General features: G+C 36.5%; 1 protein-coding gene across 2 annotated transcripts; it reads right to left on the reverse strand.

The window, feature by feature from the left end:
- Window positions 1-3,094: 3,094 nt before the first annotated feature.
- LOC103466454 (unconventional myosin-Va-like) lies at window positions 3,095-25,218 on the reverse strand. 2 transcript variants are annotated; one of them, XM_008412020.3, is made up of 40 exons: window positions 25,004-25,213; window positions 24,563-24,673; window positions 23,818-23,989; window positions 22,291-22,435; window positions 22,022-22,178; window positions 21,798-21,941; window positions 20,971-21,052; window positions 20,769-20,876; window positions 20,298-20,404; window positions 19,911-20,176; window positions 19,227-19,308; window positions 19,013-19,153; window positions 18,752-18,877; window positions 17,833-17,916; window positions 17,419-17,544; window positions 17,205-17,302; window positions 17,035-17,121; window positions 16,845-16,953; window positions 16,552-16,763; window positions 16,306-16,462; window positions 15,206-15,445; window positions 13,866-14,114; window positions 12,948-13,041; window positions 12,722-12,864; window positions 11,537-11,650; window positions 10,069-10,203; window positions 9,925-9,981; window positions 9,607-9,834; window positions 9,445-9,512; window positions 8,580-8,654; window positions 7,618-7,816; window positions 7,368-7,461; window positions 6,861-7,004; window positions 6,616-6,770; window positions 5,658-5,747; window positions 5,435-5,585; window positions 4,885-5,164; window positions 3,857-4,031; window positions 3,688-3,768; window positions 3,095-3,324 (listed from the first exon to the last, which is right to left on the reverse strand). In XM_008412020.3, the coding sequence occupies exons 1-40, from the start codon at window positions 25,028-25,030 to the stop codon at window positions 3,172-3,174; spliced, it is 5,466 nt and encodes a 1,821-aa protein (XP_008410242.2). In that variant the 5' UTR covers window positions 25,031-25,213; the 3' UTR covers window positions 3,095-3,171. The 2 variants fall into 2 exon arrangements, with proteins under 2 accessions (XP_008410242.2, XP_081464382.1); XM_081608256.1 differs by lacking the exons at window positions 3,095-3,324; window positions 3,688-3,768; window positions 3,857-4,031; ... (1 more) ...; window positions 5,435-5,585; window positions 5,658-5,747 and adding an exon at window positions 5,763-6,500 and having other exon boundaries at window positions 25,004-25,218.
- Between the last annotated feature and the right edge of the window lie 2,145 nt (window positions 25,219-27,363).

A 27,363-nucleotide genomic window follows, 5' to 3' on the forward strand; every position in this document is an offset into this window, starting at 1 on the left:
GGAAAAAGTATCTTTAGGAATATTTTAACTACACCATAACTTTGATTTTACTTGTCTTATATTATTATCATCTCCTTAAAGTCACCAGTAATAATGAAATAAACTTTCTGGACTCTCTACCTAGTAGTGTAAGTAAGTTTACCAACTGAACAGCAAACCAGTTTTGACCAAAAAGACATAAATAATATAAATGTATAAAATATACTTTTAACTATTGAATTCATGTTTTATGCTGTTTAAAATTTGTCATTTTATAATTGTTATTCATTTGTATTATTTTTTTCATTTTAGTGTTTGAAATTCCCAGATTTGAATGCAACTTTTTTTTTGTCCCTTTGATGACATTGTAAAATATTAAATGAGATGTTCTGATCAGTTACTCAATACTTGAATACCTTCTTTTAGTGCTTTTTTAACTCAAGTAATTTCTTGAGTAACTTTTATTCAAGTAAAGATATTTTGAAGTAATTTAATTTTACTCTACTACAATTTACCCACCTCTAGTGATGCCTCCTTCATGTTTTAATATCAAATCCTTCCTTTGCTTGATCCAGTAATCAAGGAAGTAGATTACTGATTCCTGAGCTTTATTTTGAAACTTCCAGGAAAGTATCGTCTTTTCCTGCCCGGCTTGTAATTCACCTGCTCGGGACTTCGGCTGTCTCCGCCCCTCTGTCTCATGACAGGCTTGTCTCACCGTCTGAGGGTGTGCTCGTTTTATCAAGGATCCTCGCCACTAAAGAAACCGGATGCAAACCTCGACGACCTCGGTACATTCACCAACATTTAGGACGAAGTTCTACACCTGAACGGGTTTAAATCATAAATATAAAAGCTGTCAAAGTCTCAAAACAACAAGTTAGTTCACAAGGAAACGGCAGAGGGAAAAAGTTGGTTGGTTAATCATATATCAGCATGGAGATAATTAAACATAACTTTAAAATTTATGCAAAATGTATACGTTGTATGCAAAATGTGACGTAGTACGATGTCACTGTAAAAATATGATTTTTGGTTTGTTTTTCAATGAGAAAACCTTAGTGTTTTGAAAATTGCAAGTAGTTTAAATAGTTGGGGAAAAAAATAGACAAATTTGTCTTTAAATTCAGATAAACAGGATGCTATCGTAGCATAAGAGAAAGAAATTTTAGCATTCAAATTCATGTTTTAAAACATTTCAGATAAAATAAAGGATCACTTCTCTCAAATTAATATCTCTCTCCAGCTTGATCTGACATGTAAGCCATTATAAAACTGCTGCTGAAGTCCAAAGGTTTTCAAATATTTTTTAGAAATAACATTTTTATAATTTTGGCCATAATAACCAATTTTCTTTTTTTGCCATGAAACACTGCAGTCCAATGCATTTCTTATCCCACAAATCAAACGTGAAGCTTACATTTGTTCATCATTCATTTTCTTTTCCAGGGCAAATTGTACAGCATATAAATTAATTGACTTAAAAGCAAGAACTGTGTGTTTATTTAAATTTAATGTGGCGTTTCCCCAACCCACAGAGTAATATTATTTATAAAGCTCAAATTTATGCAAACATTCCCACATGTTAGGAGTCTTTCAGTCAGCTGAAGAGAAACTCTTTCTGTAGCCATCAACAACCTTCTTGTTTAACTTTGGCTGAACGTTTGGTCTCTTCCTGTCAGAAACGGTAGCGGTGACTTAATTTGTTTGGTTTCCTGGAACTTTGCTTTTATGCAGAATCCAGAAACTTTCAAAAAGGTTGAGATTGGGGCTTTGGGAAGGCATTTCCAACCAGATTTAATGAGCATTTGGGATAATTATTCAGTTTGAACTATGAATTATGTCCAAGTTTCAATCAAACAACTCAAGAACCAGAACGTCCAGATGAAGAAAGTTTCACTTTCCCATGAGCTGAGATGTTCTTAACCCCCCGAAAAGTAGGAAAAATTACACAAAAACAAAAATGTGTCTTTTCAGACAAGACTAAGATTGCGTTATTAGGCAACAATGACAAGAAGTTAAGTTTGTTTGGAGCAGCCAAAGTGAGAATTTTAAACCCAACAATCAGGCATGGTGGCGACAGCATCATGCTGAGGGCCAGTAATGCTGACTGTGAACAACCAGATGGTGGAAAACCTTGACCCCTGCATGTTCCATAATCAGTAGATTATTAATGGCTTTTGAACTAAAGTGGTAACTCTAAAACTTTCAAGACATTTAACTCTATTAGTGAAGCGTTATAATTACACTAACATCTAACTAAGCTTGACTATTGTGGATTTATTTAAAAACAAAACTTGTGCACCATAGTCTAATTTTTTAAAGCCACTACTATGTACACTGAAAAAACACAACAGGTGATCCAACTTAAAAACAAACTTGAGTTAATTTGATTCTTAATCAAATTAAATGTATCCATGAAAATATTTTGTCATGTTACAGAAAAGTAGATAAATGAAGTTTGCCAAACTTAATTCAATTAAATGTATAGAATTAACGGTAACACTAGTTGAAGGGGGGTGAATAAGACTGACATGATACTTTTATAAACATGTCATAACACCTGTCATGAACATCAATAAGCCTTCATGAATATTTATGACTGTTGTCATAAAGCGTCATTCAGTAAATTATGACACTTTTAATACAAAGCTGACATTATTCAAAATGTCTTTGTTATGACAACTTGACATTAACCAAGAAATCATTACTGATATAAATTTGTTATAAAAGTATTACGGATTGCACTTTAAAAATTAGATAATTTTATGTTATTAAAGGTAAAGTTTACACAGTAATGATTTCAAATAAAGTGTTACCGAATTAACTACATTTTTTTATTTTTTGTATGCTGTATTCTTATGCCAGTCTGGAAAAGGTTTAAAATTTGTACACCCTTCACTTCCATGATAACTGTAAGTTAGCTAATGGCCAGCCAACAGATGAAATGTCACATTTCTTTGCTAAAATTCTTAATTTTCTTTTTAAAGTTTCTCCTTTAAGAAACTTTTTTGCATATTTCCTATTCAGTCAGTTTGTATTCTTTTGGGGGGTGGGGGGAATATTCACACATCTATAAATAACAGCTTTTTTTAAGATACAAACTTTGATGGAAAACAGTCTTTGGTTCATTTTATTTACTTGTAAACAGGATTAGAAAAACAAGGTGCGATCAGAGGTCAGAGGTCAGCTCTAGACACGGATAAGGAAGCCCAGGTTGAGGCTTGCGGGGATCTGGATGGTCTCCAGAGCCACGGAGGAAGGCGTGAACGGGAATGTGACAGAGAATATTTTCTTGGCGTCCATCATCAAGTTGGACGACTCAGCTCTGTCTTTCAAAAGGTTCTAAAAAGGAAGAAAAGAAAAGAGTTAATAAATTATTACATGGAAGTTGATAATAAAAGACTAGAGATTAAAACAGTGGTGCCCAAACTTTTTGCCCCCCCCTAAAATTGGCAAATTTAAACTACTCACAGACCAAGAAATTCATAAATTTTTTCCTATTTTATCTATAAATATAAAATCTACAGATACTTGAAGTTTTTAAACATAAAAAAGGCTTCACATTGCTGTCTTATTAAAAGAAAAAAACAATTTACACATTTTTGGGGTCATCAGTTATGACTTAGGGCCGATTAAAATCATTTCAAAGGTCACAAATGGCCCCCGGGCCACATTTTGGACACCCTTGTATTATTAAGACCTTACTTTAATGGTGGTGATGAATGTGTTTGATACTCTTTCTTCAAACTCAATCACTGGAGTGTACAAGGTCAGGATTTTAACAATCTGTAAAAGAAAAAAAAAGTTAAGAGTGAACCGAGTCATATTTATTTGTGTAAAGACTAAAAAGCTGGGATGTTTTCTGATGCCGAACCTGTGCTGTGGTGAGGGAGGAGCACATGCCACAGATTGCTTTGGCATCAGCTTCAGTGCTTTTCTTGATTTGTAAAAGCTGTGCAGCCTGAATGAGAGGCTCCAGAGTTTCCTTTGCTCCACAGCCGCTCAGCTCCCTCTCTGACAGCCACTCATCCAGCTGCCAAACGTTGTACCTTCACCCAGAGAGGAGGACAAGACGCACTTCAGATTAAAAGTGAAAAGCACTACAAGGAGTTCACGTAAAAGGAGTTCTTGTAAATAAAAGCAACACGAGGAGGAAAATGAATAAAATGTATCCTCTTTACTGTGCCATCTCTAACTGAAAGTGGATATTAGATTTAAAATGTAGGTTTCCAAAGCAGCTCCACTCACTCGCTCTTAGGTTACCTAGCAACTGACTCACGCTTTAGTTACCTAGCAACAAGCTGCCGAGTAACTAGCGCAGCAGCAGTTTAAGGTTTCACCACCGTATCTCATAACTGCCTAAAAATAAACAATTAATGATGTTAAATTTTTGGACGTTATTATTGGAAATGTTATTTTTACCATTTTCTCCACGGGAATATCAATACGTATCAATAAATTCCAAAAAAATAAGTAAATGTGTGAAGTTTAAAATCACGCTTTTTTTTTTTTTTTTAAAGTAATGCCGTCTTGACAAAGAAAATTTCAAACGGGAATATTTTTCAAAAACATTTTTTGTGTTTTTATGGTGCTATGAATACTGTGCCATGCACTCACAGCCATAACGTTATAAAGTATTAAATAGTTCTCTTTTTTAAATCATAGACGTTATTTAAATATTGCAGTCTATATTAGTAGTCTATATTGCCCACCATGCTTTGTTGACTTTAGCATCTCAGGAAGTTAAAGTCTATCCAACTGGTCAGTATATATCATTAGCAGCAGAATTTGACGGAGCTCTAATTTTTATATGTATTGTTAATCCAAATAATGCATAAATCTCTCCTCTGCAGCCTCCTTCACGGTTAGTTTTAGAAAATAAGTAAGTGTTGCTGTCATTACCTGATCTGTAGGCCTTTTCCCCACGAGCACATGTCTTTCCTCAGCAGCAGGTTGTTAAGAGTCACGGCGCTGATGATGTAAAACTGCTGTTTGACCACCTGCTTGATGATGTCAGAGTCCATCCCGTGTTGACTCATGGTGCTGTGGAAGAAGCTGAGACGCTGCAGGAGGACTTCCACTGTCAAAGCTTCATCAGGGCAGCTGGGGCTCCTCTTCCTCAGGCCTGTTGGTTTGGAGCCTAAAACTCCCTGCTCTGCCTCATGCTCCAACATGCATGGTACTACAAAACACAGCAGTATGATTTTAAGACATAGCGCCTTGAAAGCGTATTCATAAAACTTCAACTTTTCACATTTTGACATTCAAAACTGACACAAAATGGCCCTTAAGAAATGGTCAAGTTGAGACCAATGGACCAGACTGAGACTTTTGATAGAAAGAAATAAAAGATACAAGAAAAAAAACCAACAAATTATTGGGTCATTTTAATTTATGATCCAATTAATTGCTTTATTGCAATAAGCTCCAGTTTGGGCTCAGGTCTTCTTACTTATCAGGGGTAGCAGGATGTTCTCCAAGCTTTTGATGATCTGACGGTAGATTTGAATGGCCAGGTCACCAAAAAGCTGATGGTACTCTGTCAGTTCAAAGTTAGCCAGGCATTGTTCGTTCTGCTTAGCAGTGTTGTGCACCATAAACACCTGCAGGGAAGATTAATTACATGATTACGCAGCTTTATTTAAGGAGCGACGTTTCACTTTTCTGATGCTCACCTCATCTCCACTGTACTGCTTCAGACAGTGCATTAACCGGCACGTGTTGGCCAGCCAGAACGACACCACCTCAAAATCATTTCCTTTTCTCTGCAAATCAAGTTTTTTTTTATAAAACACATTTCAGCAACAAGGCGAATCAAAATGCTTTACATCATAAAAACGTCGTACAGTCACCAATTATTAAACAAGCAAAAACAAAAAAGTTTGTCAAATTAAATCATCAAAATTATCAAGCAAATACACATCAAGTTACTACTACACTGCAAAAGCACAAAATCTTACCAAGTACTTTTGTTCTACTTTGAGTGTAAATATATTCAGACACTAGAAATAAGATAAAACTATCCCATAAGCAACTTCAACAAGGTATAGGAGCTGGTTTTAAGTCAATAAATCTTCAATATTAATTTTAAAAGTACAAGTTCCACTAGCATATTTTTTCACTTGTGGAGAAAATGTCTTGTTCCAAGTGAAATATCGAAACAATTTGATCAATATTAAGGAATTAATGACTTAAAACAAGCTTTATGTCTTGTAGAAAACTTACTTGTAAGTTATTTTTGCCTTATTTCAACTGTAATAAGATATTTGCATTTGAAATTTACCAAAAACAATCAGATTTTGTGTTTTTGCAGGGAAACCAAATTCAACTCTAAACAGAGGGAAGGAGAAGCCTTGACTTAAAGGAACTCTGTGTTTCAGCTGTTTTGCAGTTTTCTGGAGGTTTGTTCCAGATTGGAAGAGCATTGGGCCTGGTTCTACTGGGAGCATGTGTAAGGACGTAAAACTGGGGTGATGTGCTTTACCTTCCTGGTTTTAGCATTGCAGTAATCAATGCGTCTAAAGATAAACACATAGATTAGTTTCTCAAAATTTTTGCTGGAAATCAGTCCAAATTAATCTAAAAATAAACCCTGGCGTTTGTTTTTCAACCGATCGAGGTTAAATGCGGCACCTTGATGACGCCTTTGATGCTGCTGATTGTAGAATTGAGGAGAGTGCTGAGTCTCCTGTCGTCGTTCACATTGTCTGCATATCGAAGGCACATGAAGATGATGAAGGCAGGAAGCCCTGGAGTGAAGCTGACTGCGACGCCGCGAGGCTTCAGATCTGTGAAAATCACCACAGTCACTGAAAACAAGAAGCATCCTGACCTACTTTTATCACATGAAGCAGATAGGCTGTTGGAACAACACGCACCTACGACCAGGTTCTTGAGCAAATGACCCGTGTCGTCCTCCTTGAACTCCAACATGCCCTGGAACTCCTTCTCCTTGCGTGCGATTTGCACCGGTCGGACCGGCATGCTCGCCTCAGAAGAGCTAATCGTCTGGAGAGCGTTCGCTAAATTAAACAGAAAAATATTATGAGAACCAATCAGATCACTGCCAGGTTGCAATTTTTTTAATTGTGATGTCAACAAGTCAAACTCTGACTTTAATCTGAGAAAAAAAGTCAAATTTCTTTTTTGTTATTCATTACTGATGATAAAAATAATGCTACTCATAATAAAAACTAAAATAAAATAACAGCAATAATAATAATAATAATAAGTTATAATATAGACATAAGACACTACACAGGATAAGTGACATAAATAAAAATGTAAACTATTTGATTTGATAAATTTTGCTTTACTTTTTATCCAGATTGTGATTTTAAAAAAAATATGGGTTCATATTTTCAAATGTAGTATGACTGGATTACCTTCTAGATCTTCCACTTTTTTCATATACAGCTTAAGTTGCTTTTTCAATTTGCGTATTGTTTTATCCTGTTTCTGTTGTTGCTCCATTCGTTCCTGAAATGAAAAAAAATTAATTAATGATGAAATCAGAATTTCTATCGACGTCTTAATCCCATTATGAAGAAACAGCAATGTCGGAAACATCAGAACTTGGTTTGAGGTAATTAAAAAGGAAGAAGGAGCGATCACAAATCCAGAAAAAAAACCCACCAGATTCTCAGTGGTGAGCCGAGTTATCTCGTGCTTCAGGCTAGCATCTATTCGGGCATCTTCGGGTAAAAGGAGGCTCATAGCCAGCAGCTTTTGTTGATGCTCCTTTTCAGACCTCAGTTTGTTCATCTCCTCAGTCAGCTTCCTGTTCTTCTCACTATGAAGACCCTCCTGCTCCTGCATCTGGGTCTCCAGAAGCCTGCAGGATGTTTGGATCGTGATCGGATTCAGGGTAGAAAATAAAGAGCACACTCACTCAGTTTGTTCTAGTGTTTTATCATGCAAATAAACAGAAAACAACACACACATACAGCGCTGAGCCATTCTATGTCCACAAAGATAAGACCAAAATTAAAATGTGTGAAAAGCCAACCATTAAACTCAGATATGAATAAAATATGTACGAAATCCTTTTTACGATGGCTATAAACTAGCGATGGACAATAAATCAATAAGATATGTCACAATAGACATGTAATCAATATCAACAGATAATGTGTTTGATATAATATCCAATAATTTCACAGAACCGCACAGCATTCTGGGAGATGTAGGCAGAGGAAAGGCTTTAGCTGCTCAGCCCAGCTAAGCAAGATTGGTGAGATCAACTAACTCACTCATTCTTTGGTTACCTAGCAACTCAGTCACGTTTTGGTTACCTAGAAACTCAGTCACGTTTTGGTTACCTAGCAACAACCTGTTGAGTAACTTGCGCAGCAGTAGTTTAAAGTTTTGCATCATAGCTGATTAAAAACAAAAAACAACGGTGTAGCCTGAAAACTATGGATAAAACAGAAAAGGTCACGGCACCAGTTTTGCGGTATTTCAGATATTCAAGACAAAAAAAAAAGACAATCAATGACTATCTAATCAACTGATAGGAAATGCTTATATCATGTTATGTTTTTCAGCCATGTTGTTGGTATAAAGCCTCATAGATGTACAGGATATTGCATCATTACCTATTTGTCTCTTTCAAGCCTTCATAAGCAAGCCACAGCTCTCCATCTTCATTCAGGGTGTGAATATCAGTGGACCTGAAGGAGAAGCATCAGAAAGTGACCGCAGGCATTAACATCTCCAATTAGAAAGAGTTGAGTTCCCATATAAGAAACCAGAGAAGACAAAGGCAGTCTTAACAGCTGATTTACTAAGAGAGAGAAATAGGAAGAATTCTCAATTATTTTACTGTTGTAGATTAAAAAAATAGCAACACATAATTTTACAAGCAGTTATTTACTACTGAAGTGGCACTAAACATCTTATATATAAAATACATTAAGGAAAACAAAACGTCATGATTACATATTGTCAAGTTTGTTTTTCTTTGTTTTCTCAGTTTAATCGCATTTAAAATCTGTTAGCTGAAGCAGAAACACACTAAAATTGTTTTAAATTTTCATGGGTGTGGGGGGGGGTTCTCCTCTTTATTCACGTTTCTAAATAAAATTATTTCTAAATAAAATTCCTAACCTCTGATGAAGTTCAGTCAGCTTCTGCCTCTTGTTATGTTTTAATTTAAAACTAGAAATTCTAAGAATGATTTCTAGCTTTAAATTCATTAATACAACTCAAATAAAAACATACATTTTGAAAGTCTCAATTATTTGGGCTGATTAATGTGTTATTTTTACGCAAGAATAACATTTATATGGTATACAAATTAATTGTGTTCAGTTATGCTTCTCACATCTTAGAAGACAGAACTTGCACAGTTCGTGCATTTCCTTCAGGTGCATTTTTGTTTTATTGATTAGAAATTATTTGAGAAATGTTCAAAACTGTTTGGCAGGATGCAGCATAAAAACAGAGCCAGGTGGTTCTCACCTGTCAGAATCTTGTAATGAGTGGATTTCACCGAGATCCAGTTTCACACTTTCTCCAAGTACAGAATCCTGGAATTAAATTTTTATTTAAACAGAGAGTTCCTTTATTAATTACATTTTAATATGATTATGAAGAACACATGCAGTCCATGTAACTTCTCACCCTGTGTTTAAGAGCTTCCTGACGAACCATATGCGAACGGAGGAGCAGCACCTCCTCTTTACGCAGCTCCAGCTCCTCGTTGGAAGAACTGAGTTGTTCCAGCAGAATGTTGTAAGGCAGAGAGCCAGCAGCAGGGGGCGCCAAATCGCTATTCTCGCTGGTCAGAGACTTCCGCAGCTCATTCAGATTCTGCTTCAGTTTCTTGTTCTCCGACTCCAGCTCTTGCCGCTACATTAGAAAACAGGCAGAAGATCAAAAATCTAGAACTACTTTTTGTTTTTATGCATATTTCAGATTCAGTAATAAGGAAAGTCACACCTTCAATTTTTCTACGTCCAGTTCTGTCCTGCCAAAAGTTGTCTGCTTCTCCACTTCCTTGTTTGTTTTACAGAAAGATATCATGTAAGATTCAAACACCAAATAGCTGAACTTTAGATAAATGTTTATAGGGGGATTTCATACTTTGTCCTTTTCTTGTTGGGCTTCCTCCTTTTTACCCAGCTTTTTCCATAAAGATCGATTTTCTCCCTCCAGCTCCTTCACCCTTTTCTGAAGCTTTAGAAGAATAGGCAGGTCCACTTTAGTCTCGACGTCGTCCTGCCAAAATACAGGCAAACTTTAATTAGATTAGACAGATCATATTGATTTAACTAAGGCACTGGACTGCTAGAGGATTACAAACACAGATAAAACAGAACTGCAGTAAATTACAAAAAATTTCTATTTCCCATATTTTTTGTGAAGCACAAGGAAATGTTTTCTACTCCATCATGCATAGTTCACATCAAGCAGCTGTGATATTTATAGAACTTGAACAGAAGCTGTGTCATCCTATTTTACAGTCATGTAAAAAAAAAAAAAAAACACGTTCATTTCTAGGGTTGTACGTGTTCTTTGGCAGATTATCCGCTCTGGAGCATTAAGACCAAAAAACATGGACCGATATCAGCAATACACTGCAAAAACGTGTCGGTTGGTCTGTGTTACCCAGAAAGCAGTTGGGCACAATATCGCAACACCGTGAGTGAAACAATGACTGGGGCAGCCTACCATATAAAGTACTCGGGGACCAGTTCTTTACAAATGTAGATGTGTAATAATAGAGTACGGAACAAATTGGCAACCTGAACTGAAGCGTCTACTCTATGCGCCTTATAATGCGGTTCGCCTTATATATGAAAAAGGTTTTAAAATAGGCCATTCATTGAAGGTGCGCCTTATAATCCGGTGCGGAAAATACGGTAAGTAAGTAAAGTAGGAAAGCTAACCAAGTAAAGTAAGTAAAGTAGGTAAGCTAAACAAGTAAAGTAAGTAAGTAAAGTAGGTAAGCTAAACTAGTAAGTAAATAAGTAAAGTAGATAAGCTAGCCAAGCAAAGTAAGTATGGAAGTAGGTAAGTAGGTAAGCTAAACAAGTAAGTAAATTAGCTAGCCAAGTAAAGTAAGTAAGTAAGTAAGTAAAGTAGGTAAGTAGGTAAGCTAAACAAGTAAGTAAATAAGTAAAGTAGATAAGCTAGCCAAGTAAAGTAGGTAAGTTAAGTAGGTAAGTTAAGTAAGTAAGTAAGTAAGTAAGTAAGTAAGTAAGTAAAGTAGATAAGCTAGCCAAGTAAAGTAAGTAACTAAGCAAGTTAGTTGGTCCTTTTTTTCCCCACCAGGCAAATAAAGGACAAAACATTAATTAAGTTCATATTTACAATGCCGTCTTGAAAGTGTAAAATTCTTAAAATGGGAGAGTACAACAATATTTACATACAGAACGGAGAAAGGAAAACTTTTAACTTTTTTTCACAATATTTCTTATAAATTACGACTCAATTAAGCTAACCAGGATTTTAAACATTTCTTTATAAACATATCATCTAATTCTTATCCATAATATCTGTCTGAAGTCACACTTGTACATCTGCAGATGATGAGCGTTTTAAAGATTACCTCTGCTTGAATGGCACTGTCTTCATCTTCAGAGGAGCTCAGGATTTGAGAAAACTCAGATGAGATACTGCTGTAGTTGGAGTCTGTCCTCTGGTGACTGGACTGGTTTGAAATCTTATTAGGGACACAAAGGAACATTTAAGATAAACAAGATTAATATTAATATACAGCGATGTCTACATAGTTCTGGAATCCATTTATATTTCTCAAAAAATAAGCTTCATAAAACCCAATTAAGAGTCATGCTTGAAAAATTACTAAATAATTCCTCTAAATAAGGAAATGTCATAGTTTGGCAAGTGAAAACAAAACTATTATACAACTTGGTCAAGTTACTTGCTAGAGGAAGCAACAAACAGCTGGGTGAATCTTGGATTGAATACATCAGTTTTAAACTTTCTCTATTAAAACAGTTTTTTATTATTATTTGGAACTGCTACCCAACTTATATGACCAAATAAAATTTGATATACAGTACCATTCAAATTTTCACATCTTGCCATGTTACAACCACAAACCTCAGTGTATGTTACACAGAACGCAAAGTAGTAGGCAATCGTGACATGAAAAGTTACATTTTGGCTTGCATGCAAAAGACTATTCTGGAAAACTAACTCTGAACATCAGCATGGTGAAGCATGGTGGTGGCACCATAATGCTGTGGGAATATTTTCTTCACCAGGGACTGGAAAGCAGAGATAAATAGAGCTAAATATAAATCATGGAAGAAAACCAACCTGTTACAGGCTGCAAAAGACATCAGCCTGGGTTAGGTTCACACCTAAAGGATATCAGAATCTGGATTGAAATTTTCGTAGGACATTAAAAAATAGTAAAGTTTGGATGTAATATTGTTTGGAATAAGAATTTTAATAACATTTTCAAATTAAAAATAAAAGAGAGAGAGGATCCGGAGTGAGACAGGCCCAGTTTCACCAAGCAGTTTGAAAAGTTTGGGATACCCTTTCAGTGTTTACATCTGCAAATTTGGTAAAAACAGAGATTTCCACATTACAATTCTGCACATCTTTGCAATTAAATCCAATTAAAAAGCACTGAACATTTGTGGTTGCAATGTGAAAAGGTTTAAGGAATATGAATAAATGTTTAAAGCACTCTATATGAGCTCTTTAAAACTGTCAAATCAGCGTCTGTTGCCATACAAAAAAGGAAAATCTTCCTTACTAAGGTGATGTTCATCTCCTCTTTGAGGTCCTTGTGCCGTTCCTCCAGCTGCAGATGCTCGCTGAGGAGACTTTGGTAGCGAGAGCGCTCTTCTGTCAAGTCCTTCTCCAGCTGTTTGGTGTTCTCCAAGTTGGTTTTAATTTCTGAGTAAAAAAAGTTCATTTTTACTTAATTTCCAACACTTAAACATTGATGTAGGTTTTTAGAGATCCAGTGGATCCATTACCTGCCAAATGCTGAGCTTGTTCGGAGAATTCCTCGTTTAGTTCTTCCAAGTTGCTGTTTAACAAACTGTTCTTCATATTCAGCTCATGGATTCTCTGGAGCAGGACATGTTTATAGTAATCACTCAGTTTGGATTTTGAAGAGATTATCATACCGTTTATTGTTCGTGGAAAATTTCTTATCATGATAAGATTTTTGATTCATCGTTTTCACAATAATCTCAAACTTTTGATGTTTAAAAACTCCGAAAACAGTTTGTTATTTTTACTACTTTTCTCTACTGTTCGTTCAGTTAAAGTGCATCAATAAATATAAACAAAAATTTAAATTAAATGCACTTATTGCTTGCATTGTAGGGACACAAATCACACTTCTTTCTGTGACTGGTGCCCTAAATGGGTTTGTTTTTCAAGAGCAGTATTTGAATTTGCAGGACTACTACTGCTGTGTCATGAAGTCACAGCCATACGGTTATCTAAAAAAGTAAGAAATAGTTCTTACCGTTATCACAATAGTGTCATAAGATATGAACTTAAAAGTTTTATCACTATATCACCCACTCCTACCACGGCACACTGTAACCCGCAATCGAAATCCAAAAGCTTAAGCTGTATGTATTAGGAATAATACATACAATTTTAAATGAAAGGAATCTCCAATCTTTGTAGGCACATTAATTTTCGCATCAAGACAGCTAGAAATATGAATTATCATGAAGAGATGGATGTTTGATAAACATAACATGAAGCCTCAAATTTACAAGAAACTGAATTTTAGCCTTGAAGGTTGTGGAAATTTGTCTAAATGTATCTGTCTGAATGTCACTGAAAGTAATTTCTCCACATTCCAGATCATTAGCAGATAAGCTGCTAAAAAAATCTGCTCAAATCACCTGATGTTGTCGAAGGTTAAGGCCTACCTGTTGTGTTTGCTCTTTGTAGATCTTTGTCTGCTCCTCCTGGTGATCCTTCTCCCTGCGGGTGTTCTCCAGCTCCTCCTGAAGGAAGGACAGCTGCTCCAGCAGCGAGGGAACCGTCTCTGCTTTGGCTCTGGCCTCCTGCTCTGAAGAGCGCAGGTTTTCTATCTCTCTGCACTGTTTCTCCCTCTCAGTCGTGTGGGTCTTCTCCAGAACACTGAGCCTCTCTGTGAACTCTCTGTTTTCTCTGTGCTGCAGGGGGGAAACGCAGACACATGATTTGCATGTGATATGACAACGCCAATGACCCAGAGTTTTATTAGAAGCATTCTTTCAGGTGATTACAGAGTAAATTGCAGAGAAAATCATATTTGTGTCTAATGATGCACCACAAAAGACCCACTGCTCTTCCAGAGTTGTCATTTCTTGCATTGTGTATTTTTTAAGTATGAATAAAGGTGGCCTATTATGCTTCCTTAAGCAGGTCAGGATATATCCATGGGCTATACAAAACATGATAAATTAAATCAGGATGAAGTCTTTCAGGGCGTCTTGTCACTTTAAATCCAAATAATCTGCTGCTGGTCACACCCTCAACTCAACAATTAGACTCACACTTAAAAATGGCTACAAACAAATGAGCAATTAAAAAGCTGTACATCTTTGAAAAGCAGAATTGGAGCCTCCTGCACAACCAACAAGGATGCAGCAAGTCGTTTCTGAATGGCCAGTAAACAACAGTTTTTTCCAGCAGCCAGTACAGCAGTAAAACCAGCTGACCAAACATGCTGGAGCACCACTTGGGTTGCTAGGTGACAGGCTGGACGTCGCCATTGTTGTTAGGCAACACTACATGACTTATTCAAGAGGTTTTTGGAACAGCTCATTTCCAGACATCAAAAAACATTAAATTATTGCCACAATTGGGCTGTTTTTAGAAGCAGCTGAGAACCAAATGAAAGCTTAAAACTGTGCAAAAAGTGAATTTAGCTTAATAAATTCCTTTAAATAGAGAATCTGGGAAAACCACAGGTTTTAATGTGGAAGGAAGGGAGGTGTTCAGGCTGATGTGCAGACAGATTAATAGTTGGAAACTTGCTTTTTTCCCTTCTGACACCAGTGAATTGAACAGGAGTCTAAAGTTCCTTGGTTTCCATTAAAAAATAATTTTTTGGCATTTAGGATAAATTGAATTAATGATTTTCTATTTAAGCATCAATGCACAATCTTTTAATTCCAGCTGGATTAAAATGTATTTGTTGAGTTAAAACAAAGTGGACAGAAAAATTAACAAACAGAAAATTGCTGTTGAAAACTCCTCTACAGACTGCTACAAAACTCACTTGCTCGTTTATCTTATGCTGCAGCTGCATGATTTTGTTCTCCATCCCAATGTTCAGGTTCTTGAAGTGCTCCACTGTACGCGCCTCCACTTTTAGCTTCTTCAACTCCTTCTTGGCTCTCATGCGGCGCACGCAGCTCTGCAGCAGGACGACGGCCTCCATGGCGCGTCGGAAACGCTGCCTGGCCAACCAGCCTCTCACCATCCTCTGGATCACCACGGCCTTCTGCTCATACAGCAACTGGGGAGCGACAGACAAGAACAGAATGTCAAGTTAAAAAACATATTCTCAAAAACATACCACTGCAAGTGCTCGTCTAGTCACACATGCAGCACTGGAGACCACTGCAAAATGATCAGATTCTCTGGTTTTACTTTTTACAGGTACAAGTTTGAGTAAAATTAATGTTGTTCTTTTATTCTATTAACTACTGACAACATGTCTCTGAAATTCCAAGCAAAACTTTTGTTTTTATTTGAAGAAAATGAGAAATGGTCAAAATAACTAAAAAGATGCAGAGCTTTCAGAAAAACAAGTTCATGTTTATTTAGAAACAGTAATACTGATGTTTTAACTCAGGAAGAGTTCAGAAATCAACATTTAGTGGGGAAAGCAGGAGGTTTTCATTGGGGTTCAGTGCAGTGGGCTCCTCATTTTTTCCAGAGCTGAAGTTGACTTATTGCAAACTATTAGCCGTTAATATAAAATGGCAGACAATTAAATTTGTATCACATGTTAAAAAAAATTCTAAAAATATATACAATTATTTTCTAAACTGATTCCTTTTATAATACTTTATATATCATTACTTTCTGCACTTTAATATAACAAATTCATCTAATCTTGCAGGCAAGCGGTCTGTAAATCAATGTAGATTCAAAATGTAAAAGGAGTTTTTCTACTTTTTGGGGTCAATTTCTTTTAATCAGCAATAAAAAGAGGATATGGGTAACTATGCTACAATAAAATGATGTAGCATTTTAAATTAGAAAGAATAAGGTAATTGTGGCTCACAGTGCAATAGGTTTGCACACCACTAAGTTAAATAGTCAAAATAATGAAGTTCTTCCTGATATAACCAGAATTAGTCTTGACTTTACCTTGAAGTAATGCTTCCTAGCCAAACAGCCCCTCCAAACACGCTGAACAGTGACAGCAGCAGAGCGCTGCTGCAGGAAATGTCTCCTTTTAGACCACATTCGCACGTTGCACTGAATAGCGATAGCTGCTTTGGTCTGCCGCAGAAACTTGACATAACTAAAAGGAGAAACAAAAAATAAACACATTAAAAATACACTTCCGACATGCATTTGCGCCTCTCGTCCTGCTGTAAATGATCCACCCACCTGCGTGCTTGCTGAGCCCGTACATGTTTCTGAATCACGATGGCGGACTGTCTCATCCTCAGGTACTTTTTGCGGGCGAGCCAGCAGCGGATCGTCTTCTGGATGGCCACACAAGCTGAACGCAGTTTGTCCGAACGCAGCTTCTCCAGGTAAGCCACCTGGCCGGCCCTGAAGAAGATCTTGTTTTTGCCAAACTGGTACTTCTGTTGGTCCTAAGGACAAAAACACCAAGCACTCATAAATGTTTTTAATTACACATAATCAATCAATGCTATTCTTAAATTCAAACACACCTTGATAAGTTTTTCCAGAAGGTTTCTGCAGGTTTGTTTTCTATCAGGCAGAACATCCTTTTGCTTCATCAGGACTCGATAACGACCAAAAAATTCCTGATAGGTCCATCTGAGGCGTTATGAATTACATGAGAAAGTATATTCCAACCATATTTATTATAAAAACAAACTTGTGTTAACAGATTTGTACCTAGATGGGAATCCTGCTGCAGAGATGCGGATTGTTTCCAGGACGCCACACGCTCGAAGCTGCTGCACGGCTCTCATTGGGTCCAGACTTTAAATTTAAGAAAAACATAAATGAATGCATAAGCTTTTTACTTGAGCTTTGCGATAACTAAAGGAAACAGAGATCCTCACGTGAATGGAGCTTTACGGTCATTTGGTTTGATGCAGCGCACATAATGAGGCGATGTTGCATTTAGTGTGTCCATAAGCAAGTATAGAGACTGTCGAAACTAAGAAATAAAAGACAATGATAAATCCTTCGTGTGTGCTTTCTGTTTTTGTTCTTTGCAAAAACAGAATAAAAGTTCAATTTTGATCACACATTGTTCGTGTTTAAAGGTTTCACCTGCAGTCCGACAGTTTTCTTATGTTCCTTTTGAGACTTCCCAGGTCTTCCAGTGTTACTGGAAGTCTTGCTAGTTGGCGCTTTTAGTTTTTCTTCATCCTCAAACAGTTTCAGCAGTAAATCAAACTAGAAAACAGAAGTTTATTATTTAAAAAAAAAAAGGCAGGAAACACTAAAAGGACTCGCCAAACAGCAGATGGCAGTGTTTCTGGTTAAAAACAATCAGAGGTGGGAGTATTTCCTCCAATAGTTTTGTCTAAACAATTCCCGGGTGTGTGCCCACAAACTTGCAACACATAAATTTCTCAACGCACTTTTTTTTTTCAGCTGGCAAAGCATTAAAATCCAATAAAACTGGCTCTAATGTCCACAAAGAATAACATCTGCTAATAAATGGTAGAGAGAAAGTTTCACCTTGCTCTTTTTCAGCACATTAATCTGTTCCTCGTTGACAGTGTCCTTATTTTTCTCCAGGAATCCGACACATTGGTACTCCACCTAGGCACAAAGGAACAGATCACAGAAACTAGATTTTGGTCCTGACTGCAACCAAAAACTAACACTGCACAGTAATTTCTTTGTTTTGTTTTCATTGTCTGCATTGATGGATTATTTTTGTATTTATTGAGAGAATTTGTGTGGTTCAGTCATTTTCATTTTGTTTGCATAAACTTTGTTTTAAGTAGGACAAATTGAGCATTGATGAAAAAGACCCTTTTGGCTAATTCTGGCACATTTATAGAAATATCAATTAACGTGCAAATAAATGAAATTAAACCCTGAATGGAAGACGAATGAAGGTAGACAGAGGGTGATCGAGTCAGAAAATGTTTTAGAGTCTGCAAAAGTCTGAACTATTATCAGGAATGGGTGACATGGACAAATATTTTGTTTTATTTATCTTAATGACAAAAAAAACTAGTGAGCTAATCAATGAAACGCTGAGACAGGATGTCACAGACACGCTGATTAAAAGAAAATCAACAAAGAACAACTTATTGAACAGGTTACCAGTTGAATTAAGTGATGCAGTACTTTTTGAAAAGCAGCACACAACGAATGAAAATTTTAAAAATATTTTTTAATTGATGCTGCAATCGAAAAGGAAATGATCCCACTACAACTAGTTCTCCAGCGTGTGCAAAACCTTTCAAGAGTCTAGAAAAGCATAAAATTTTCCACTGGGGTATTCATTCAATTACCAAAATGTTCACCTCTGAGTAATGACTTTTCCCCAACTAGGAAACGATGACAAACCCAAACATCTGCAAGTCCAAACCTAACATCAAAAGGCGATTGGAGCTGCACTGCGTACCACAGAGTTACGTTTTACCTTGTCAGCAAAATGGTGAATGATGAAAGCCTCGTTTGATAACCTGGGTTTATCAAAATAAGCATCCTGCTTCAGGTGGGTGTTGTACAGTTTCTGAGCCCATGTGTCGTCAGAACCTTTGGGCATCTGTGGAAAGAGGAAGCGCTGACACATCAGTTAGTCATGGCATTAGTCATAACCTCCACATTAAGTGTGTTGGAGCCCAGAGCGGTGGACACACTTCCAATGGCAGCTTAAAAAAAAACAATAGTGCCATTTTACTCTGCACTCCTCGTCCAGGAGGTCCAGAATGCCGAGCTTGGCCTCGATGAGATTAATGCACGGCTGGTTGTCGCAGAAGTCGATCAACGTCCAGGAGATCTCCTCTTTCATGTACTCCTCCTGTTCCAGCTTGAAGACATGCTGGAAAGAGCGAAAAATGAGGGATGAATTCTCCATTTGGACACAAACTAGTCAATGTTTAGCAGATTCTCACCAGGTTGAACTGCTGCTGAAGCTTTTCATTGGCATAGTTGATGCAAAACTGCTCAAAGCTGTTGACGTCGAATGTCTCAAATCTGAAGAAAAATACATATAGGTCCTCAACTAAAGATTACTTTAGTTATCGATTAATCTATCAATTATTCTGATGATTAATCGAATGAAAATAATTGCCGTAATTTGAAGATTTTTCTTCTAATGTATTAAAAGATGCAGATAATTCAATTCAATTCCTATTTTGAAGACGAAAATAAACATTTTATTGTCTAAAATCAAATAGCATAGCCTTCCTTTAGTGTATCATTTGTAGCAAAGGATGCATCAAAACAGTGTAATGATAATGTGCTGGTTATTTTTGGATAGCATAAAATGTTTAACAAGAGATTTTCTTAACAGAATTTCAACTGTGTGAAGCTAAAATGCCGCTTGAGGAATTTTGGGTAGAGCATATTTACAGGCAAATGTTTATTTTTGTATGTATTTTTTGAACCCTTTTGACCTAAATACTTGCTGTTTCAATAAATTGCGTTTTATTTCAATCTGTATACTCCAGAAAACTAAATTATTATTTCAGTATTCATCAGAAATAATCCGATGAATCATTCCAACCCTAAATATGTTTAACTTTGTAAACTGTTGAGCAATAACAGAAAAACTGTGAAGAAGCTGATAAACTTGCCCGTAAATGTCGAGCACACCGATAAATGAGTGTTGCTTCACTGTAGATGCCAGCGTATTGTTAATATTGTTCACGATCCAGCCGAAGAGTCGGGCATAAATGTGTTTGGCCAGTGCATCCCTCCCATGCACCGCATTCTCTTTGGAAACAGACTTCACAAAGATTTCCGAGATCGTCTGGATTTTCCTGTGGCACAACCAGTGGGCCATTTCTTCACAAGGAACTCCCATAAGCTCACAGAAGACCACCAGGTGGGCATTATCTGGCTGGGAAAACAGGACGTAAACACCTCTGTATTCTGAACACATGTCTTAAATGGAAAAGGAAATGCTACAAATGAACTATGTAAAAACAGAGTTATTGGATCAGAGAGAAATCAGTGCTTACCAGGATGCTGCATCTGTCAGATGACTGATCTTTTACATCCACGTTGCCGAGATGGAGAATAGCTGAAAGAATCTGGTAAATTTCCACTTGATCACTTTCACCAATTCCTAAATGTGAGCAAAAAAACAACCGTGTCAAATAATCTAAATCGAAGTCATCTATCTAAAAAAACTCAGCGCCCACTGCACTAAACCTCCTGGTTATCCCAGCAAATATTAGTACCTGAGTAAAAACATTAGAATGTAAATGAATCTAAACTTGTTTTCTTTGCATTATTTGAAATCTGAAAGCTCTGCATCGTTTTTGTTATTTTGACCATTTCTCATTTTCTGCAAATAAATTAAAAATTTGTGCTTGTAATTTCAGAGACATGTCGTCAGCAGTTCATAGAATAAAAGAACAATACTAAAACGTATACCTATAAAAAGTAAAATCAGAGAAACTGATCATTTTCTCTTAATTTATATATACCTAATAGTGAGAACGCCCTCCATGTGTTGCACATCTCTTTGGCGTCATCGACTCCATCGATGACGGGACTCTGACCCTGGTTAGTGTAGCAGAAGTCTTCTGCACAGCCTTTAAAACAACAAGTGAGATCATTTTATTTTTATTATTACTGGCCATATTATATTCCAAAATATACTAAAAATTATGTTTTATTGCGTCAGACCTAATTTGAAGGTCTTAAACTCTGACAGGTGTGAAGAGGCACATAGCTGGTAAAATATATGGTAGTTTCTTTCTCCGTGAGCCTGCAGGAAATGCAAAAAGATGGAGAGTGAGGCACATTCACAGAAATTTTCCCTCATTTTGTCATATTATTACCATAAACTTCAGTGTTTTCTGTTAGGAGTTAATCTGATAAACCAAACAGTGAAGCTGAATTGGACAATCATGCATTGTGGTGTTAGTTTACATTTGTCACAATCAAAATTAAAAATGATCCATAATATTCCTTCTACATGCTCAACTGTGAGCAACTTGGTGTTGATCTGTTCTATAAAATCACATAAAGATACAGTGAAGTTATAATTTAAAAAAATTTAAGGTTGATATGATTAGTCAGATTAATCAATTATTGAAATTAAATTAGTAATTGATTAATTAACTGGAGTATACAGACTCAAAATGGCCAATTGCTGAAAGAACAACATACTGAAAGCAGTAATTAAGTCAAAACTCTACATAATACATACATATTTAATATTAAAAAGTGACAGAGCCTGCTCTAAATGAATGCTATACATCTGAATATTAGGCAATAAAATTTGTATTTTCTTATTTTAAAAGATTAATTAAATTATTTATTTATTTGCATTATTTATTTCTAATATAGCAAAAAAACTGAAATGTGCAGAATGTGGTCATCTTTGTTATCTGATTAATCAATTAATCATCAGAATAAATCGATATCAAAATAATTGTTAGTTGCAGCCTTATTCTAAGTTAATGCTCAAGTAGCATGAATACACATTGTCCACATGCATGAAGATTTACCTGGAACACGACTCTGGACTTTTCCAGTAAGTAGGTTCTCATGTTGGCCCCGACTATGCAGAGATCCTTGTTAAAACCGATCTCAATGTACTTCCCAAAGCGGCTGCTGTTGTCATTTCTTGTTGTCTTGGCATTCCCAAAGGCCTACAAAACAATAAATACTGTCTGTTAAAACATAATCTTAAGCGTGTGTTGTAGATTTTCCTACAGCGGTAAAATTTTACCTCCATGATTGGATTAGAAGCGAGAACTCTCTCCTCGATGCTGGTCTCCTCCGACGAGCTGCTGACTGTGGCGAAGTAACGCATGGCGTATTTAGCAGAAACCGTTTTGCCTGCACCAGATTCACCGCTGACTATTATGGACTGATTTCTTTGATCTCTACATACAAAAAAGGAACATTCATAAGCAAAAAAAACTTCAAGAGAGTCAGAGTTAAAGGCAAAAAAGATCTCTATGGTGGCTCTAAAATTTAAAACAAAAATACCAAAACCTGGACATTTGTTTGTATGCTTCCTCAGCTACTGCAAAGATATGAGGGTCCATGTCTCCCATGTTTTGCCCACTGTAGGCGTTGATGATGTCAACTTCATAGATGGGCAGACTCTCATAGGGATTGATGGCAACCAGGACGATTCCTAAAGTGGACCAGTAGAACTAAAAGTTCATTCTTAGATGACACATGGTTCTTTTTCTTACTTTTACAAATGAAAAGTTGAAAATGTAGACCTGTGACAATAACAAATTATACTGGAGGATAATCTGTCCCAGAGTTACCACGATAAATATTGTTGCTTTGTGATATTTTTTAAGATATATAATAGTCATGGTATAATAATAAAAGAGCATGTTCTCAAAGATCAATAAACTCTAAATTTTAATGAAACTTTAACACTGGAACTAGAAGAAGTTTTAAATAAGCAAAACAAATAAACAGAACATCAGAAACAACAAATAAAATGAATAATTAAGTCTCTGTAAAAAAGTATTGTCCTTCAAAAAAAGGGCTAGTTGAGACTAAAACACGATACTGAAAACATTTGTCATCCAGTTTTTGGTAGAAAGAGAAAATAGAAAAATAATAAAACCTGCAAATGGAAATTATTAAGTTTATTTTAATTTATAATGTGATTAATTGACATATTGCTGATTGTGACAATAATCATATGGATTTAGGCCCTCAATAATTTATTCCTTCAGGAAAAGCATTTGACACAGATGAGTTGACAAAAACTTTGACTGAAATTAAAAATCTTTCTTACATGAAAACTACAAAATAACATCAACAAAATGTCTGTTTTGAGTTGGCAAGAGTGACCACAACTAAGCCTGTCACAATAATCAATTAATTTAATAATAAATTAAATGAGCTCAATAATTTCCATTCTGATGATTAGCATTTTTTGAAGGGCAACTTTGTTTACAGAGACTGCATAATCTGTTTTATTTACTGTTTCAGTTGTTTGTGGGGAGGTGGGGGGGTTGTCGTTGTTGGCTGTGTTTTATTTTTTGGATATTTAAAATGTTTTCCAATTCTTGTGTGGAGTACAAAATTAAAGTTTATCAGTCTTTCAGAGGTCAAAAGGCGTTAATTTTCCGTTATTAGTTGAAAATGGTCCCAAAATGACAATATTATCATTTATCGCAATAATTTCTGAGACGATTTATTGTCCAGCTAAATTTTTTATCATGACAGGTGTAGTCACAACCTTAACTGAGAGCAACAAATTTATATTTTGTTTAGCTCTAAGCAAGTTTTCAGTCATATCACATGCTGGTGTTTCAGTCAAGACAACGACTTATTTTGCTTTTTGGATTAATAAAGCAGAAAATACTGAATAACACAAATTCTGCAATCTTATCATCAGTGACATATCCATGTTGTGTTCCTTTAAAAGCAAGCATGCATCATAATAATCAGCTTAAGGTACTCTGGATTATGTCAGCGCATGCAGTGAGTAAGACTCCAAAGTCTACGCCGACAGTGATAGTGCAAGTCAAAGGAGATGAAGCTCATTACCACAGTAGGTGTAAATCAGCTTGGAGTCGATAAAGCGCACTTTAAGGTTGTGTAGCACTGCTGGCTCATGGAGGTAACTGAGAGTTGTGAGGTCATTTTCTCCCACCAGGATGTTGGGGTTTCTGAGAGGGGGCAGGTTTTTGGTTTTGGGGTCAACGTTGTGCTCCACAATCTGAACAAACAAAACAAGAAAAAAGGTGTTAGAGTATTTATAATGTCAGCTAATGATGGCATTGAGAATGGGCAAAAATGCAAGTTATTAACTGTCAATCATGCTTCAAATGGAAGCTAACAGCAAAACCTCTCTGCTTGGCCTGTTCATGTTCACTCAAGATAATATTTGACCTTATTTCCATACCTGACGTGCATGCCCAAACTCGACATCATACCTTCAGGTAGCAGCAACACAGGAGAAAAACTTAGTTTGAGTCAGTTCACTTATTCTGAAACCATGCACACACGGTTTAACTTGTAAATAGCACCACAAGGTGTTTGTTTTGCCTGATGATGAGAAATACTCCCAACAGCCAAGCTGTCATGAATAATCCATCATAGCATGTAATTTCACTATGCTCTGCTTCCAGCGCTTGTGCAAAAGAAATATGCGCTTGACGTTTCGAGAACATCCTAAACCAATTTTCATCTCAGCCTTTCTGGGTGTGTCTCTGTGTGGTTATTGGATTTGTTTGTTTGTTTGTTTGTTTGTTTGTTTGTTTGGGGGGCGGGGGGGTTGGGCCTGTCTTACCGTGCCATCCTCCAGTTGGAGAGACAGAGTCAGGTCACCAGGAGTGTAGTCTTTGAGAAGTTCAGCAGATTTCCACACTTCTGCTGCATCTGGGAGCCAAACATGGGCATTCTGGATTAATTTTTTTTCAAAGAGAAAGAGAGAAAAAGAAACGGGTCAGAGAAATCCAACCTCTGCTCTTACAGTAACACAGCTGGCTGGAAAAACTTCATCAGCGGCAGCAGTCGTAGGTAACTGGCAGCGGACATGCGCATAACGTGGATGGATAAGAGGCGGTTTATGTGGCAGAGTAGCAAAAAAAAGTGCTATATAATTATCCTGACTCACTAAAAAGAGATTCAACAGGCACTAAAAAGTTGCTAATTACAATTTTATCATAACAAGCTAACAAAAGTAGGTAGAAAAAAACCGTTGAGTGACTCGTTATCAGGCGCTGCCTACCTTGGAGTAAAGTTCAAAAGCTGCCATGTCTTTAAGCTTGTTTAGAGAGACTCCGGAGACATTTTCCGCCCGCTCGGAAGGGGATAAAACATTTTTGCTAACTCCTACGGACAGAAACGCCGACGTCCCCGAGTCTATCCTCCTCCAGCTCTCACTCCGCTCTGCCGACTAGAGGATTCACCTCCTCCGACAGCTGTCACTCAGCTGCGCATGCCCCAACACAGGTTCACAACGTGTGTCAACCGCGCCCTCTAGCGGTAAAAATACTAATAAAGCTGTTCTTATGTATGGAAAGCCAGAACTCCCAAAATCACTGGAATAATTTGAACCCAACTTGTCATGTTTGTCATAATTTTTATCTCACTCATGCTAACTACAAAAAAGTTAGCATGATTACTAGAGTAAGATTTTACACCTGAAAATAACCTAGAAGCTAGGTGATATTTAGTTTGTTACAATTGTTTGAGTAACTTTCAGAGGAAAATGCACTTTTAGCATTAGTTTTACAACACCTTATGTTTTTACTTGAGTAATAGTATTAAGAAGTATCACCTTTTACTCGAGTTTTTTGTTTTTTGTTCTAACGTTATATTCAACCTGATGAGTTCTTTCTGCCATTACTTATTTCCATTTCTGTCAACAAGATAAACATTGAGTGGAGGTACTATGAATTAAAAGGGTTTTTTTCTGCCTCATTTGTTACTTTGTAATCATGTTATTTTTGTATTTTTTACCTTAGTCTTTAAAATACTGAACCATAATTTATACATTGAATTATATCTTTCTGATGACACCACTTTCTCAGTGTTTATGTAGCCATCTGACAAAATACTTCCTCACTCCTGAGAATTTTTTTGGATGGCTTCATCTTACTTTCACCTGAGTGCAAATATATTACAGCAGTGCTATTCTTGGTTGAGCACAAGTTTTGGGTTCATGATACGTTTGGTTTTTACCTTGAATTAAAGATACAAGCACCAAATCCCCCTTGTTTTGCCCGATTTAGGCACAGATGATGTCAGCTTCAACACCGAGACATAGAGAACATAGAGAATGATGGCAAACAGCACACTTTCTAGAGTCAACAAGATGAACTATGAAATAATAGTTATCTACTTTCCACATACAACCAGTTGAATAAGTGAAACGTGGGTCACAGAGGAGTTTAGACATTCATACATTTGTAGCCAACAGGAACTGATTTACAGCTTTCTGTGAACAGATAAGAGTAGTTTTGTAGTTGTAGTTCTGTAGTTTTGAGATGTGATGACTTCAAGGCGTTAAATTATGAGGTAACATTTCTTTTAACTCGTATTTGATATACCAATTTTATAACAACTGAAATTAACATAGTTACGTTATTGTGCTATAGAATGGCACTATGTGCCCCTTTAAGTTTTTTAGGACCAACATTTAATATGTTCTTTAAGGAGGAACCAGGTATGTAAAATTCAAGCAGCTTTCAAACAAGAAAGCCATGTGTTGTTTTTTTTATCCAAAAGTATGGCATGCATTTGTGTTCATTCCCCATTTGAGATTTTGGAGACCCAGGTTTTTTAGAGTTGTGTTTTTACCAATATTTCACTTCTAAATGGTGCAAATTTTTCAAAAATAGCTCAAATTCAGTCATACTGGATGGCCAGCTTTCTCATCTCTGCTGAGCAGCATCCACACAGCATGGTGCAGCAACCAAAACCACGCTTGCTAGTGGGAATGGTGGTTTTGAGCCAACTATCAACTTGCATGACTGGCAAAAAGTTACATTTTGCTCTCATTTGACTAGTGCTCCTTCCATATGTTTGCCATGTCTCCAAACATGTTTGATTTTTTCCATGCCCTGCGACAGACTGGCGACCTGTCCAGGGTGACCCCGCCTCTCGCCCAGACCGTCAGCTGGAGATGGGCACCAGCCACCCTCCCGACCCCACTGAGGGACAAGGGTGCAAGAAAATGGATGAATGGATGTTTTTTTCCAGTTTTCTTGCAATATCTGCATTAAATTTCTACAGAGAATGACACAAACTATCAAATATGGTTGTAGGTATTTGTTGGAAATCTATGTGCTTTTACTTATTTTGCATAGTCTTCCATCATAGAAAAAAAATATATTTTTGCTACATTTTTAATTTTAAAATAAAGATAAATGTTGGGTCTTATAAAAAATGACAAATTTCTGGTGTCTAAAATTTTCTTTTTTTCCCAAAAAGTGTGATATTTGTAGCTCTAGTTTTAAATGGTTGGCCAAATACAGTTGTGCATGTATAATTCTGTATCATATGAAGTAGAACTGCTTTCATACATGTAAATGAGAAATTTTTATAATTTCTTTAAAATGAAATATTGTCCAAAAGAGTTGTAAA

The sequence above is a fragment of the Poecilia reticulata genome, chromosome 6, assembly GCF_904066995.2.
Source record: "Poecilia reticulata chromosome 6, P_reticulata-male-v2, whole genome shotgun sequence".
NCBI classification, from domain to species: Eukaryota; Metazoa; Chordata; class Actinopteri; order Cyprinodontiformes; family Poeciliidae; genus Poecilia; species Poecilia reticulata.

Excerpts from the sequence above, each read along its gene's own strand:
- LOC103466454 (XM_008412020.3), bottom strand. The coding sequence starts at position 25,030 with ATGGCAGCTTTTGAACTTTACTCCAAG. Across the intron at positions 24,674-25,003 it reads CTTTTGAACTTTACTCCAAG|AATGCCCATGTTTGGCTCCC; the intron begins GTAGGCAGCGCC and ends AAATTAATCCAG. Across the intron at positions 9,835-9,924 it reads TGGACGTAGAAAAATTGAAG|CGGCAAGAGCTGGAGTCGGA; the intron begins GTGTGACTTTCC and ends TTTCTAATGTAG.